At 38.9% G+C, this 15,094-nt stretch overlaps 1 protein-coding gene across 1 annotated transcript; it reads left to right on the top strand.

Moving 5' to 3' along the window:
* Positions 1-252: 252 nt before the first annotated feature.
* Positions 253-14,050, top strand: LOC100696701 (alpha-2,8-sialyltransferase 8F). The gene is made up of 7 exons (XM_025906400.1): positions 253-548; positions 2,856-2,924; positions 3,078-3,152; positions 3,889-4,033; positions 7,393-7,505; positions 7,589-7,681; positions 8,198-14,050. The coding sequence occupies exons 1-7, from the start codon at positions 448-450 to the stop codon at positions 8,673-8,675; spliced, it is 1,074 nt and encodes a 357-aa protein (XP_025762185.1). The 5' UTR covers positions 253-447; the 3' UTR covers positions 8,676-14,050.
* The last annotated feature ends 1,044 nt before the right edge of the window (positions 14,051-15,094 follow it).

The following is a 15,094-nucleotide window of genomic DNA, read 5'->3' as shown; positions in this document are numbered from 1 at the left end:
CTTGACTTTCCTCTGCACGCAATAGGTCTTGAAAGCATTTCCTTGCACACCCTCACACTGATTCATACTTTCTAGTGATCGTCAATGAGGAAGAAAAAAACACGAATATGTCTGTGAAGGTTCTCAGTTTCACACGAAGTGAAACCAAACAGAAAATGAATGAAGGAGGGAGGAGGGAGTGATGAGTGCTTAAAACAGCGGGTGGATATAAGGCAAAAGATTCATAGTCTTCATTGAGCTGGCATGTATGAGTTTATGAGTGTGTGTGTGTCTGAAGTACTGTGAGGTAGAGCAATCTGAGCAGGAGTGGGAAAAAACTGAAAAGGCACTGGGATAGGGCAGATAAAAAAAAGTGAGTGTTGTGAAAGGCAAAAGCAGGAGAAGGAGGAAGAGGGAGAGAGAAAATTTGGACAGTCTAAAGGTTAAGACTAACAGCAGGGGAGCAGTATGAGGAGACGGAGTAGAAAGTCTCTCTTCTCTTTCATGATCACTCTCCTGGGTTTGGGGACCCTGATAACCACTCTCATCTGGTACAAGTTGGACAGCAAGTAAGTACATAACTACCTTTGTGCCTAGAGAGCAAAAACTAAAGAGGTGCTGAAGAAGTATTATAATAAACATCGTATCATTAAATTAATTAAAGGTCCTGAAATTGAAGCTAAAGTGTCAAAAGTAAAGCACTTCTTCAATGTTTCTGTTGTGATGTTTCTGGATAAAATCAAACTTTTTATGAGCCTTGAAAAACTTCCCCACGTCCAGAAAGAAATAATAAATTTATCAGCATATTATTTGTTGTTAAAATATACACAACTTAAAAAGTTAATTTATCACCCATATTCGTCACATATAGTCTACAAATCCAAATTAAAACCTACATTGTTTTCATTCTATAACAAGACCTGGTTAGTCATAGCTAAAGCTATAAAAAAATCCAGACTCCTGTTCTAGGAAATAAACCAAATACTATTGAATTAATATTGAATCAGTTCAGATTAATTACACTAAATATATTAAACTTTCTCCAAAAAATACTAATTCTAAATACCAACCAATGTATATATTATTGTAATAATAATAATAATAATTGATTGCACTTATATAGTGCTTTTCAGGACCCACAAAGCCACTATTCATTCACTCTCTGGTGAATGCAAGCTACAGTAGCCACAGCTGCCCTGGGGCAGACTGACAGAGGCGAGTCTGCCATATCGCACCATCACCAGTAGGCAGTAGGTGAAGTGTCTTGCCCAAGGACACAACGACCAAGACTGTCCAAGCCGGGGCTCGAACCGGCAACCTTCCGATTACAAAACACACTACCAACTCTTGAGCCACGATCGCCCCGAAATACATATCATTGTAGTTGACCAACAAGACTTTTACTGTTTACTGAAGTCTCTTTTTTCTTACTGCTTAGCTTTTATACTTTCATGCTTGTTTTTTCTATCATTTACCTTATTTTAAATTTTATTTTGCTATATTTCATTATATTGTATTGTTGCTACTGTTATTATTCTATTGTAAGGTGACATTGAGGGTCTCAAAGGTGCCTATAAATAGCATGTATTATTATTAATATTATTAAAAATCTGAATTGTGCATTTGGTGACAGGTTGTGCATACGTGGCTAGATAAACAGCCTGTTGGTGGGCAGGTCTCCTATTTGTGTACTCTGTCATCAGTGTTACCTGATCACACCATCTTGTCAATGTTAAAAGCTATTGTTTAATGGGTTTTGCATGTCCCTTCTCTCTTTGTCTTTGAGTTTGTTTGTTTTCACCATCTCTTCAAGCATTTAATATATATTAAACAAACAGGATACAGTTAACAAGGTGATGATCATGGAAACATTCACCATGCAGAGATATAGCCTTGCCAAAAGATGTATTATGTACTGCTCCCAGATTTCTTACATACTCTTTAGGTCCAGACAGTTTGGACAGAAAGTTGTCAGACCAGTTTAATTGAGTATAAGGTGGAATATTTCCCCCTGTGATATGGTGTAATATATTTATGCAGTTATACAAAAAGAAAAAACTGAAGAAAACAATGTTGACTCACTGTCATGGTCCTGGGTCTGTGACCCAGTGATTTGAATAATTTATTATTTATTTCCCTGATGTTATTGCTGTCTGTGTTTTAGTTTTGGTAATTCTTGGTCCTAGGTTTTGATCTCTTTTCCTCTCATGATATTCTGTGCTCCCTGTGCTCTGTGTCTAATCATCCCTGCCTGTGTGTTCCCTCTGTTTCAGTGTAGTCATGTCTCTGTGTAAAGCCCGCGTCTCTGAGTCTGTATCTTTGCATGTGTGTTGAGTTTCCTGTTTTAATTTGAAGGTCCGTGTCAGATGTCAGTGTGTTCAGATTACGTTTCCCCTGTCTCATCAGCTCTGATTTCTCCCAGGTGTTTTCCCCTCCTGTCTCCCATCCCTTGATTACTGCTGTCCGTATTTAAGCCCTGTGTGTTCGCCTGCCTGTTGCTGGTTTGTCTGCGTTGTCTCCCTTTGTCATCCTGTGTGGTTCCCCTGCGTCTCTGTTTGTGTTTCAGGTTAGCTTTATTCTTAGTTTTCCCAGTTTAGGTTTTATCAGTTCTGTTCTCGCCACCCTCGCCTTTTGTTGTATGTCATCCTCAATAAAGCTCACTCTTATCAGAAGCCCTGCTTGCATTTTGGGTCCTTTAATAATTTACACACGGCTTGCCCCGCTGGCCATGACACATTCTCGAACAATACAGCACATTGACATCATGCTTTTTCAAGTATGGACAACTGATAACAATAGTGAAATACTAATATGTGATCTCTTTTATCTTCATTTCTCAGATGTGTAATCTGTCAAAAAAAACATTTCTTTTGCAGTCCTGTGGAACCTCACCGACCTCAAAAGAAACGTGCCCCAAAGCCATCAGAAATTTGCAAAAGCTGCAAGTGAGAGAAAACATAACTTGTCATACAGTTTCCCTTTTTCAACATTTGATGATGGCATAAACCTCTTTGTTTATGCCATCATCAAAATGAAGTCATGTTAGCCGTACAGTTATGATGCTACTGACTGTTTGGATGTGTGTGTGTGTGTCACAGGGAAATCATTGACAAAGTACATCAGCGTTACAATGAAACCTGGAAGAAGAATGAGAAAAATTACTTAAAATTCAGGTAAGGATCACATTTCAAATGCTTAATATTTTTTCTATGAAGAATACAAAATAGAAGTAAAAAGATTACCAAATAACGCAAACAGGAGCCTATTCATGCGTATGAGATATGATGTTATGATATCCAGTATATCAACGTGTCATGTAATCATGTGACTGATGCAAGCCAGATTCTTTTATTTAGCAAAATTGTGATTAATTGTTTGTGTTGCCTTGAGAGGCATAGGCAGGACTCCACATGCACACACACATTAAATAATAAATTGCCTAAAGAAAAGGGCAGTTGAAGCATCCATCAGGAAAGGGGCAGGTGCTCAAGCCCCCCCCGGTCTGGAAATGACGCCCTCGCTGTCCCGGGAAGTGTCAGCGTCGCCACCTGTGCTTCCCCAGGCAGCAGTGGGTGCAGCTGGAGGGCCCATTCCTTATGCAGCCAATGGCCTCCACGGTTGCGTGGAACACCTCCAGGAAGGCCATTCAACATAATAAGCAGAAATAAATGTTGTTCCTTGCCATGACGTTCAGAAATAGTCAAGTTACCGACCTTTTCCTTTTGTTGGCAATAACTACTAACACAAGTTAAACATGCAACAACATCAAAAATTGAACTTTTTCTTAGATATCGCACAGGCTTTCATACAACTGGAAAAATACACCATCGTGCCATTTCTTTCAAGTTATGAACCAGCTTGTCTGGTAAATAGTCAGCCAATGTTAACAAAGTGTTTGTTGTTTCTCAGAGCTCATCTGAATGTTAAGTGCAATGGCTTTGACAACGCCATCATTACACAGAACAATACTCCTCTAGGATCGAATATTGTTTACGATGGGGAAAAGAAGAGGACTCTTCAGGTGAACGAGGACTTTTTCAACTTGTTTTTAAAGGTAGGTCAATTTTCTTCCATGCAAGCTATGTATGTGCTGCTTCTTTGATATCTTCATTGGTTCTCATGTGTTTTATTTGACCACAGTGATTGCTTTTTACTTTTCATTGTATATTTCTTTTCATATCTTTCACTGAACTCTGAACCTTCTGCTTCTGAAACAAGTGGTAATTGTGCTGTTCTAACCTGAAAATTTGCAGTGCAAAGCACTTGCTGCAGCTGTTGCGAAGTTAGTTGATCTGTTCATTTATTAATTAAGCATTTTGGTGTTATGATCCCAGCTCCACCTGCCCACCTTTCTACAAGCAGCATGATTATTTGATATCATAGTGTGAACTGTATTTTTTCCTCTGTAAGATGGACCCACACACGCAATGGCTGTGTTCACAATTCTCAGTTTTTATTGTCACGTACACACACAATGCCACGGTCTCCACTCAGCGCTGGTCTCAGGTCACACACTCTGTGCACGTCTCTTGCTTCACTATTAGAGATGGCACGATACCACTTTTTTATGTCCGATACCGATACCGATATCATAAATTTGGATATCTGCCGATACCGATATGAATCCGATATTGTGTGTTTTTTAATCAATAAAACTGTTTTTTTTAATATCTTGCTGCATTTTGTATAAGTTCATACTCAAGTTTAAATAAACAACAACACTAAAGCTATTCTGTTATACCTGTATGTAAAAAATACACTGCACCCAAAATATTTCATAGTTCAGCAACACTGATCAATCTAATCAACCTTACCTAACTTAAAACCTAACTTAAACCTACTCCATCCTCCCTATTCTGGTATTTTAAAGAGTACTTAGCAGAAATATTAAGCAACCTAACTAATAGGGTTGCAAACTCCCAGCAAAAAAAAAAAAAATAGGGAACCACCCACCCTCCACCTCATGATGCTTAATCGATGTAATCAACTTTAATTTGATGCAGGGTGAAAAAAAATGCACAGAAACAAATTATTTTTCAAGAATAATTAAATAGATTCAACATCTTTCTTCAACAGAATTGCAGAATTCACAGATGGTACCTTCCCAAAGGAAAAAGTACTATAGCTTACTAGGGTATATAGACTTAACAGTTACTATATACAGTAATGGACTTCTATACATTTTACATCAGATTAAAACTTTGGGTGTAAGATTCAGATAATTATTTATTAAAAGCTACGTATTTTAAATGAGAATAAGAAAGAAAAGTATGTCTTTGTGCCCCCCTTTCCCTGTTCATGCCCTACCTAGCCCCCCTGGCTAAACTTTGCTAGATCCGCCCCTGCACAGTTACCAGCCGTCAGCTACGCAGAAAAGGATCCTGGTGTAGAAAGTAATATTAAATAAATTCTAACAACAGCTTATCAAGGTTAAACGTGCTGCTGTTGTTCCGCCGCTGGTTTCCTCTTTCTGGTGCAAAGTGGGCCAAAAACAAAGAAGAGAGACTGAGTCGCGACAGAAAAGCCGATCAGCTGATCGTTAAGCAGTTTCACGATTGAAGTAGCGGCAGGAGAGAGAGAGAGAGGCAGTCGCTCCATATATCGGTTGTTGAGCTTAACGTGGGAATGCGTTACAAACATTCAGAGATGAACTTACACACTTGCTTTACTTCTCTCTGGGATAACTTCCTCGGAGATGAAATGCTGGATTGCTAGCGAGGCTACAAATACACACAGCCGCTCTATCACATGATGCATACTGCTGCAACGTGCTAAGGTTATGAGCCGAGTTACGCCGTGTTGCAAGTTTTGTGAGATGCTTTTTTGATATTTAATGGATCGATTTCATTTTTTATTTTTCGCCGATATCCGATCCAGTAATTTAGGTCAGTATCAGACCGATACTGATACGTAATATCGGATCGGTCCATCTCTAATTCTATTCTATTCTATTCTATTCTATCAAAATAAATATCAAAATGATTATGAAAATGAAATGCAACATTGTACAGGCTCAATGACAACATACAATATTATAATGCACCATTTTCTGTATCATTTTATAGCTACACAGAAAGAAAGTCAAATATAATGAATTATCTGTGATTATACACATATAATTATACATATATTGTAGTCTCATCTGGACAGTTAGCCTCGAACTTGACTGGTTTGTAGAGCCATACAAGTGTTAGGATTGATATTTTTATATTGTCATTTATGCTTAGAAACATATAATCATTTATGCTTAGAGATATATAATCATTTATATGCTGATAAAGTATCTTATCCTTATTAGGTCTGATAAGGACTCTGTGTGCACTTGTGTACCAAGTGATGAGAGGAAGCAGCCTCGATGTTATAATTTCCATCATAGCTTTAGAAATCAGACTGTTCTGTTCTATTAAAGTGCAAAACTTCACACCTTTAAATGTTCATTTGAAATATGACCTATTGCAAGTTCCTGCAGGAACTAAACTATAAAAACATGTTTTTATAGTTTAGCAAGACGCTTACTTCTGCTTTTCTGCATAGCTCATACACACACACGTTAAATTCATTGAAAGGTCGTATGTCTGTGTATGGTATAGCTGAAAACACACAGACACACATGCACCTACACACAAAAACACATAAAGACACTGATGCAGATATGCCTGCTTAAGAATGTCACGTGTATTTGTAATTGCATATTCATGTATGTGACAATAAAAAGGGCTGGAGCGAAGGAGTTAGTTGAAGTTGGCTAAGGACAGGTGAAGGCCTGGGCTGACTTCCCTCACGAGCCAAAAACACAGAGTGTGCCTTCTTGTCTTGTTTTGCCGTGCAGTTGAGTGTCTTGTGTTCCAGCGGTGTTTGTGCCTAGATAAACCCAACATAAAAGGGAAAGTGGCTGAAAATCTATACTGTTTTAAGCAAAATTGTTATTTAAAGCCTGGGGCTTTTCGCATCTCTGCTAAAAAGGCCAAACAGTTTAAGGTTGATCATTTTTGGAAATGCTTAATATTGGAGCATATCCAGACTGATACACTGTCCATTAGAGGAGCTATTCTATTTATAAGACGTATTTATATAGTCTGTCTCTAGCTCTATTTACTTGTACACTTTACATGTGTAATTCATTTTCAAAAGAGAAAAAAATACAAAAAACAAAATTATTTGTTTTTTTTATTAATCTTTTTTTAATATTTATGAATATATTTATATACCATTTTATGATTATTGTTCTTTTGGATATGATATTCCCATGGTTATAATCTATAAAAAAATGACAGACCTATCATTAGCAATAACAAGCATAAAAAGCATCAGACTATAAAGCTAGAATAAAAATTCATGTATTTTTCCTTCAACATGTGACATCAGCAACAATGTAAATGTGTTTTTATAATGCCTTATCTGTCGCTATTCCAGGAGAATCCTTTCTCAAATAAGAAATTGGACACTTGTTCAGTTGTTGGGAATGGTGGGATCCTGTTTGACAGTGACTGTGGAAAAATGATTGATTCAGCTGACCTTGTTATCAGGTGAGAAAAGTGTCCAATGTAGACCAAATTCAGAGTGGAAATTTCATGTAACCATTTCTGTGTCTACTCTTTTGTTTGTTTAGGTGCAACTTACCTCCTTTGGAAAATGGATACGAGAAAGATGTTGGCATCAAAACTAGCCTTGTGACAGCAAACCCAACCATCTTCTTTAATAAGTGAGCAAGAAAATGAATCCTTGTCACTAGGGATGGGAACTGATAAGAATTTAGCGAATCGGATTCTATTATCAGAATCAATTTCCAATTCAATTCCTTATCGACTCTCTTATAGACGCTCATTGTGTTCTCATTGGATTCGCATTGAGAATCACCATAAGCAGCTTATCAAAGACATTATATTCTGCAACTTACTTGCATGCTGTTGTTAAAATGTTTGTATATGTTTTAGATATTTCCCCCCAAAAACGAAAATAATAAAATAAAATAAATTAAATGTCCAAATCCACACTGTAGACCACGCTGCTATTTTCCTCTTATGGCACACTGAAATCAGCTGATAGCACAAGTGCATCAAATGTGACTGATATGCAAGCACAGGCAAGTTTCCAGTAGTTCAGTTCCTCGGAACTGAACTGAGTTCTTGCAGAGAACCAGCCTTCGATTCCCATCCCGACTTGTCACCTCACATTACTTATGTGTTGTTGCTCAAAGTCAGATGTTTCTTTCGCACAGGTATGGCTCGCTGGCTGGACGTCGCCTTCCATTTGTGGAGAGTCTTCGCAAGTACGGCAACTCTCTGCTGCTCCTTCCTGCCTTCTCCTTTGGTATAAATACTGCTGTTTGTCAGCGAGTTGCATATACAATACAGGACTTTAAAAGCCCTATTCGACCTGTTTTCTTCAACCCTCAGTACCTTGACAGTCTGGCCCAATTCTGGCGCTCTGAAGGCCTGAAAGAAGTGCGGCTCAGCACTGGATTAATTATGGTTAGCATGGCCCTGGAATTGTGTGAAAATGTGCATCTGTATGGATTCTGGCCCTTTAGTAATCACCCATATGGCTTCTATAATGTGACTAACCACTACTATGATGACGTTCCACCTAAAATGAGTGTCCATGCAATGCCGGCTGAGTTTGACCGCTTGTTGCAGCTTCACACTGAAGGGGTACTCAGGCTTCACCTAGAAGACTGTAAATCAGATGAAAAATAGTTCCCAGGGATAGACAACAACACAGAAGCAAAGCACAGAAGCAAGTACCTCTGCTATAGCCTCAGGATGAAACCAGTAAACTTTTTGCCTTTGTAAGGCCATTGCGCTTTACATTTTTGTACTTTATCACAAATATCTCTCACCCTGTATTCTGAAATACCTCTGTTACATGAAGATCCATCCATCCAACCATTCTCTTGATTTTTAGACAGAAAAGTCCAATGCACTTAATATAAGGACTATTTTGACATTTTGTCAAAAATGCAACCATGAAAAGTACTTTCATATCTTACGAAGATGAATGTATAGTGCCTGAGAAAATCAGACAAATGTTGTAGTTCTGTGATATCAGTTTTGCACTTTTGCACTAAGTGAGATTCATGCTTTGTGTTAAGTCTGCACCACAGGTACTGTACAGTATAACTTCAAACCTCCCTGAAACTCAGTGTCATAATTCAGTAACTTGATCTACACTTCCATAGAAATGTAATTACACACTGAGTGGATGCAACCTACAATGACTGTGATTGGCCTGATCAGTGCTGTCATTTCCTAAGCATTTCCAGCTACTTCTTTTACTGCTGCCATTTTCTAAATTGACCGGCAGGGAATGGATGAACTTGAAGAGAAAAACTTGCTGACCACTTGTGTCTCCTGGTCTCTGTATAGATTCAGTGCACAAGTATATATTACACATAATTTTCACTAACATTTCTACATGTGATGCAAGCAAGAGGCAATGGTTTGTGTCCATTTATCTTTGTATTGGTCCTTCGCAATAACCACTTCCGCTGAATTACTGACCATTACTGCTCGTTCCCATCTCTGTCACTTTTGTCCAGTCCCACCATAACTAACCCCAGTCAAGTTTATATGCATTACAGTAGAACGAGAAAAGAATAAATTAAAACAAATTCAGCAAAAATCACTCGGCTTTGAGAGATTTTTGGCTTTTTAAACTAAGACAAAACCACTAAGACATGCAAATAATTGTGCAGTTATTAAAACCTACAAACTTAAAAAAACAAATGAGCAAATATTATTACTCTGTCGCCTCAGCCCTGATGTGACCGACTGGAGTCTATTGGAAGGCATGCCAAGATTTATCATAACAATACAACATATTTACTCTTGGATTCAGTGCATATGTAATGACTGGAAATTCACATGCCATTGCACTTGGCTGGTAGAATGGAAACACAATTTATTTCTGTACAAAAACATTTTTTATCTTGAACTTTCTGAGTAGATGTTCAACATAGATCTTGAAAGTAGTAATCTAATATAATCGAGTAATCCAATAATCAATTAATATTTTAAATGCTATGGCGTAGTCAAAATCAGGGATTTCTTTTTATCAATAAAGCATAAATTGCTCATGTTTTAAGGTGAGAGACTTGACATGTGTTAAAGGAAGATAGCACCTGCAATGTCCAGATCAAGGCAAAAAACCATCACGTGGATTATCAAATGCTGCCATGTGTGTAAAAATATATATTACTTTTCAAAGAAATATATATTTGTAAGTCTGAGATGGTTTGGGCACATACAGAGGTGGAATAGTGCATACATTACACAAAGCATGTTGAATATAGACCCGCCAGGTAGCAGAAAAAAAGAAGACCACAGAGAAGATTCAACACTGCAACTACTCTACTCATGGAGAGAACTAAAAAAGCTGTTAATTGTACATCATGAACCACTTTTTCATTGCGTCACTCAGAGAATGGACTTTGTTAAACTGTGATAAATGTGAAATTGTCTCTAACAAGTACTGACTAACTGCTGTTACGGTCACTGACCTCTAAGGGCTCTCCACATATGAGATAGCTCTTTCTCCTTGTCCTGTGTTTCAGGTCTGCCTCATAACCACAGCTGAGATGTGTTGCATCGTTAGCCACTCCATAAAGATTGTCATCTCAAGATACCTTGCCCTTTTCTGTTTTCCCTGGGCTTTAAGCTGCAGTGATTCGGGCAACAGACTGTAGCTGTGCAAAACTTGTGAAGCTTGGTGGGACTGTTTTTTTTGTGTGTGTGTGTGAGTAAAAGTGTCTTTACAATGTAAATTGCAGTGATCCACAGTGGAGGCAGGTAGGGGTTCTCTGCCATTTTTGTTTCAGTTTTTTTCTCCTGTTTTGTGGCTAGACTGGGAGCTCAGCCATTGTACTTTATTATCTTACAGATAGAGTGGGCTTATTTTGTTTTTTAGTTTTGCTTTGCTTTTTAGCTAGAAAGGGGTGTGGTGGTTGTTGTTTTGGCCTTGGAGACCCTGATGCTTAGAGCTTCCCTGTGTTTTATATTTGTCCTAGTTGGTTGTTTTGCATTAGTTGTAAAATAACTGGTGTTCTACTGATGTAGATGGTTAATAGTTTGTTTTTTCTTCACTTTGTGTTACACCCCTTTCCAGATAACTTTGCTGTTAAGTGGGCTGTAACAACTACTATCTCCTTACAGTAGGATATTTGTCTTGACATACTGCCAGAGAATCAGTATGTTTGTTGATCTAATCTGATTCCAGAATAGATTCAACATTGGTGAGCTTGTGAGCCCTCATTTCCTCATTCATATTTATCACTCAGTTTCTATGTGGACTGTAAAGCAGGTGGCACACTGCCTGCCAGCTTTCCTGCATTGGAAACACAAGTTGGTGCAGCAATCACAATTTAAAAAAAAAAAAAAAAAAAAACGACGTAAATTTTGATGATCACTCATTTGTTGTGTTGTAACTGGTCACACTGGTGGAAAGATGTCTCTCATGGTTGAGGTTTGGAGATGATGTGAATATCTGAGTGAAGTTGAGGATAAAATGATTTTAAGGCTGTAAAACTGAATTAAATTTAACTTAAACTTTTTAAATGCAGCCTGTGCACAGCGTGTTTGTGTTCTAAAGATTTCATGTTGAAATTAGTTCACACATTGAGATTTGATCATTAAATGATGTCAAACAACATTTTAAAAGGTACAGTTTCTGAAATTCTGAGTTTGAACCTCAACTTATTTTTCACTGAAAACCTAAATCACATGTTTTTCCTATATTTTCATGTAGGCTTGAAATAAAATATCTCCCTCTGCTGGTACTGCAGCTTATTGAAAGCTTTTAATGGGCAAGACGGACTGGCATGTCTATCACACGCTTTGCTGTAATATCAGCTTGGGCATGGAGGTAAAGTAGGCTCACAGCAAGAAATGTTCCTAGTGCAGGCCTAAAAGTTTAACACTACTTGAAAAATGGCAAAAAATCATATTTTGCATGGTTGGATCTTAACAAGGCTCCAAGTAGAGCTTTAACATGCAACAAGAAGGAATTTTTTAAATTATTATTATTTTCAATTGATTTAAAATAACACTTAACCTGAACTCTTTGCAGTAGAGTATCACTTCTATTAGTGTCTGTAGTTTTCTCTGGTCCCCTCCTAAATCGGACCAGGACTGACATGTTTAGCCACATGTTCTCCTTAAATTGCTGTCTGAGTGGTGTCCAAAAATGTGGGCTTTACAGATAATTAGGAAACTTTTTGGAGGAAACCTAGCCTTGTTAGGAGAGATGGCATCAATCCCATTGTGGATGGTGCAGCTCATTTCTAGAAATCTGGACTAATTTATTAAATCCCCCAAAACGTGACTATCCAAAGTTGGGACCAGGAAGCAGAGTTGCAGTCTTACATGCCGCTCTGCAGCTTCTCGCCACCCTTTACAACCCCAAAACCCCATCCCCTCATAGACTGTGTCAGCTCCCAAACAGACAAAATACCGGCTTCGCCGGTTTGACAGATCTGCTTCGCCGCTGCTGGCTCCACGACTATCCGCCAGACCTGCTTCGCCTTTAGCTGCACCGCCGTGGTCTTCCACGCAGCTGGCCTCATCTCCGTTGCTGACGCTGGCCATGCGGTTGGGTCCTGGACCTGCTTCGCCTTTGCTGCTACTACTGGATACATGGTCGACATCCTGTTCTGTTAGGGTACCTGGGTCTGACACAGAGTATGTTTGATTTATCAATATTCATTGATGTAGTCTTCCTACCAGTTATCGTGCTTTGTATTTCTAGCTCCCTCAGTTATCTTTAGTATTTCCTGATTTCTAGTTAGGTTTTGTTATTGTTCCTCCCCTGTTCCTTGTGTTTTGTCGACTCAGTTATGGTTTCATGTCTGTCTTTCACGGTCCCTATGTCTAATCCATGTCTCAGCATGTGTCTGCTTTATAAATTTCTCTTCTGTTTCCAGCCGGCTATGTTTTTATGTCTGCTTCTTTCCCCGGTTACAGTGTGAAGTCCATGTCTCAGTGTGTGTCTCATATTTCCTGTTTTACATCTTGTGTGAGTGTATTCTGTTTGCTTCCACCTGGTCTCGTATGTCTGTGTGTGATTAGTCCCAGCTGTGTTTCCCTCTTGGTCCTCATTCCCTTGTTACCCTATTGTATTTATTGTCTGTAAAGTAGTAAACAAGTTGGCGGTGCACACAGACGTAGCAGCTCACTGCTCCTCACATTTGGTGCTTTGTTTTTTACTTGTTCTACGTGTATATGTGTGGGTGTATGTGTTTTTTACTACTATAAATCGAATAGAGTCTACTTGGTCATCAGGACCTTCTGAGTTTGGGATTACGCTGTGCAAGGAACATTACGTCAGACTATCACCACTTCCACAGCATTCTGAAGGAAATAATAAGAACTCCGGGGTTTCCGTGGTTGGTTCTTTCCAGCAGCAAGAGGAAACGTAAAAAAAGGAGGCAAAAGTGTGGCTGCAGGGCGGGCCCGCTAGCACGACTAAAGAAACAACCATTTACGCCACTGCTTCTGAGTATCTTCCTCTCCAACATCAGGTCCATAACCAACAAAATCGACGAACTGAGATTACAGACTGCAGCCAACAAGTGTGTACAGGACAACAGCATTATACTACTCGGAGAGACTTGGCTGCAGCCATCAATTCCGGAGTATTGAATTTGCAGGCTGCACGGTCAACCCTCACGACAGGAAGAGCCACTCTAGACGCAGTGCACATTATAGCTGGGGGCTTCAACCATGCTGACTTTAGGTCAGTGCAACAAGGGGGGAAAAACACACCGGATAAAGCCTACAGCAACATCCAAAAAGGCTACAGAGCAACCCTCCTACCACATCTCGGTTAGTCAGATCACACGTCCATGCTGCTGATCCCTGCATACATTCCTGTTAGGAGGAGCCTTTCAGCTCATTTTTCAAATAAAAAAAATCAACATGTTCTTCCCATTTAAATAGTTGGTCCATATAGATGCCCAAATACAAATACTTTGTGGCTGACCACTAGAGGGCTCCACTCACACCCAGTGTTGAGGAAATGTGTTACTGTGTTTTGTGGCGCGATGTGAGAAGAGGAATAAAGCAGGAGTGAGAACTAAGAGCTCCTTGTCGTCTGTTTACCTCCACAACTTAATATTTAAATATTTAATATTTAAGACTGCAAAGAACCTGTCAACATCAGCCAACGTTGTTAGTAAGTGAAAGATGCTTTCTAATAAAATTATAAAAGGTCATTGTCTGTAATTTACCTTTACCTTTAATTCACAATTTTACAATATAAAGTGCCTTGAGGCAACTGTTGTTGTGATTTTTATAAATAAAATTGAATAAAAAATGAATTGACATCATGAAATTGTTATTAAAGGCAGGAGTTAAGCATGCTGCATATCAAATTCTCTGATAAATGTTACACAGTGGAAATTATTGCTTGTTTTGTAGTTCGTTTAATCCTGATCTTAGTGTTTATTTGTATGTGTAGTAGGCTACTGACTTTATGTGCATGGTTTTATATTGCAGGTACCTGTTGAGGTGTGGTTGTGCCCTGAGGCGGCCTATCAGCTGTCAAATGGAGTTGTTAAAAGAAAAAGGAAGGCACAGACTTGAGAGGAGGAACGCAGTTCTAGTTGCTCCTCTGGGTTTATGGATCTTGTCACTCTCCCAGTCGCCTCTAGCTCCCACCCTCTACGTCCTGAAATAGAATTTCTAAGAACACTGGTTCGTGGTCTTTTATTGTAAAGAGCTCCAGACTCCTTGCAGGGTCTCGGTCATGTTCCTGAGGCGAGTGGAGGAGACGTTGAAATCCACTTGAAGGACCAAGCTGTCAGAATAACAATGAACAAAAATGAGCAACAGTCAAGAACTGGGGTGTTAATTCTTGGTAGGGAGCAAAAGCCTAAAACAAGTGTGTTGTATAGGCCCTTTGTTACTATCAACCTATTCCAGAAATGATGATTTCTTTTCATTTACCATACCTATGAACAATGCACATATATATGTATATTACGCCCAACCAGACCTTGTTGATCCAGGCAACATCCAAGCCAGTATGACTTCATGTTTATCTCTCTCGCTCATGTATGCGGTAGGGTCGCTTAGCATGGGGGGGTCTAGCCTTAGGACCCTTACTGGATGCAGACGCACCA

This window comes from Oreochromis niloticus, linkage group LG4 (genome assembly GCF_001858045.2).
Source record: "Oreochromis niloticus isolate F11D_XX linkage group LG4, O_niloticus_UMD_NMBU, whole genome shotgun sequence".
Classification (NCBI taxonomy): domain Eukaryota; kingdom Metazoa; phylum Chordata; class Actinopteri; order Cichliformes; family Cichlidae; genus Oreochromis; species Oreochromis niloticus.
This window is presented reverse-complemented; position numbering and strand designations above follow the sequence as displayed.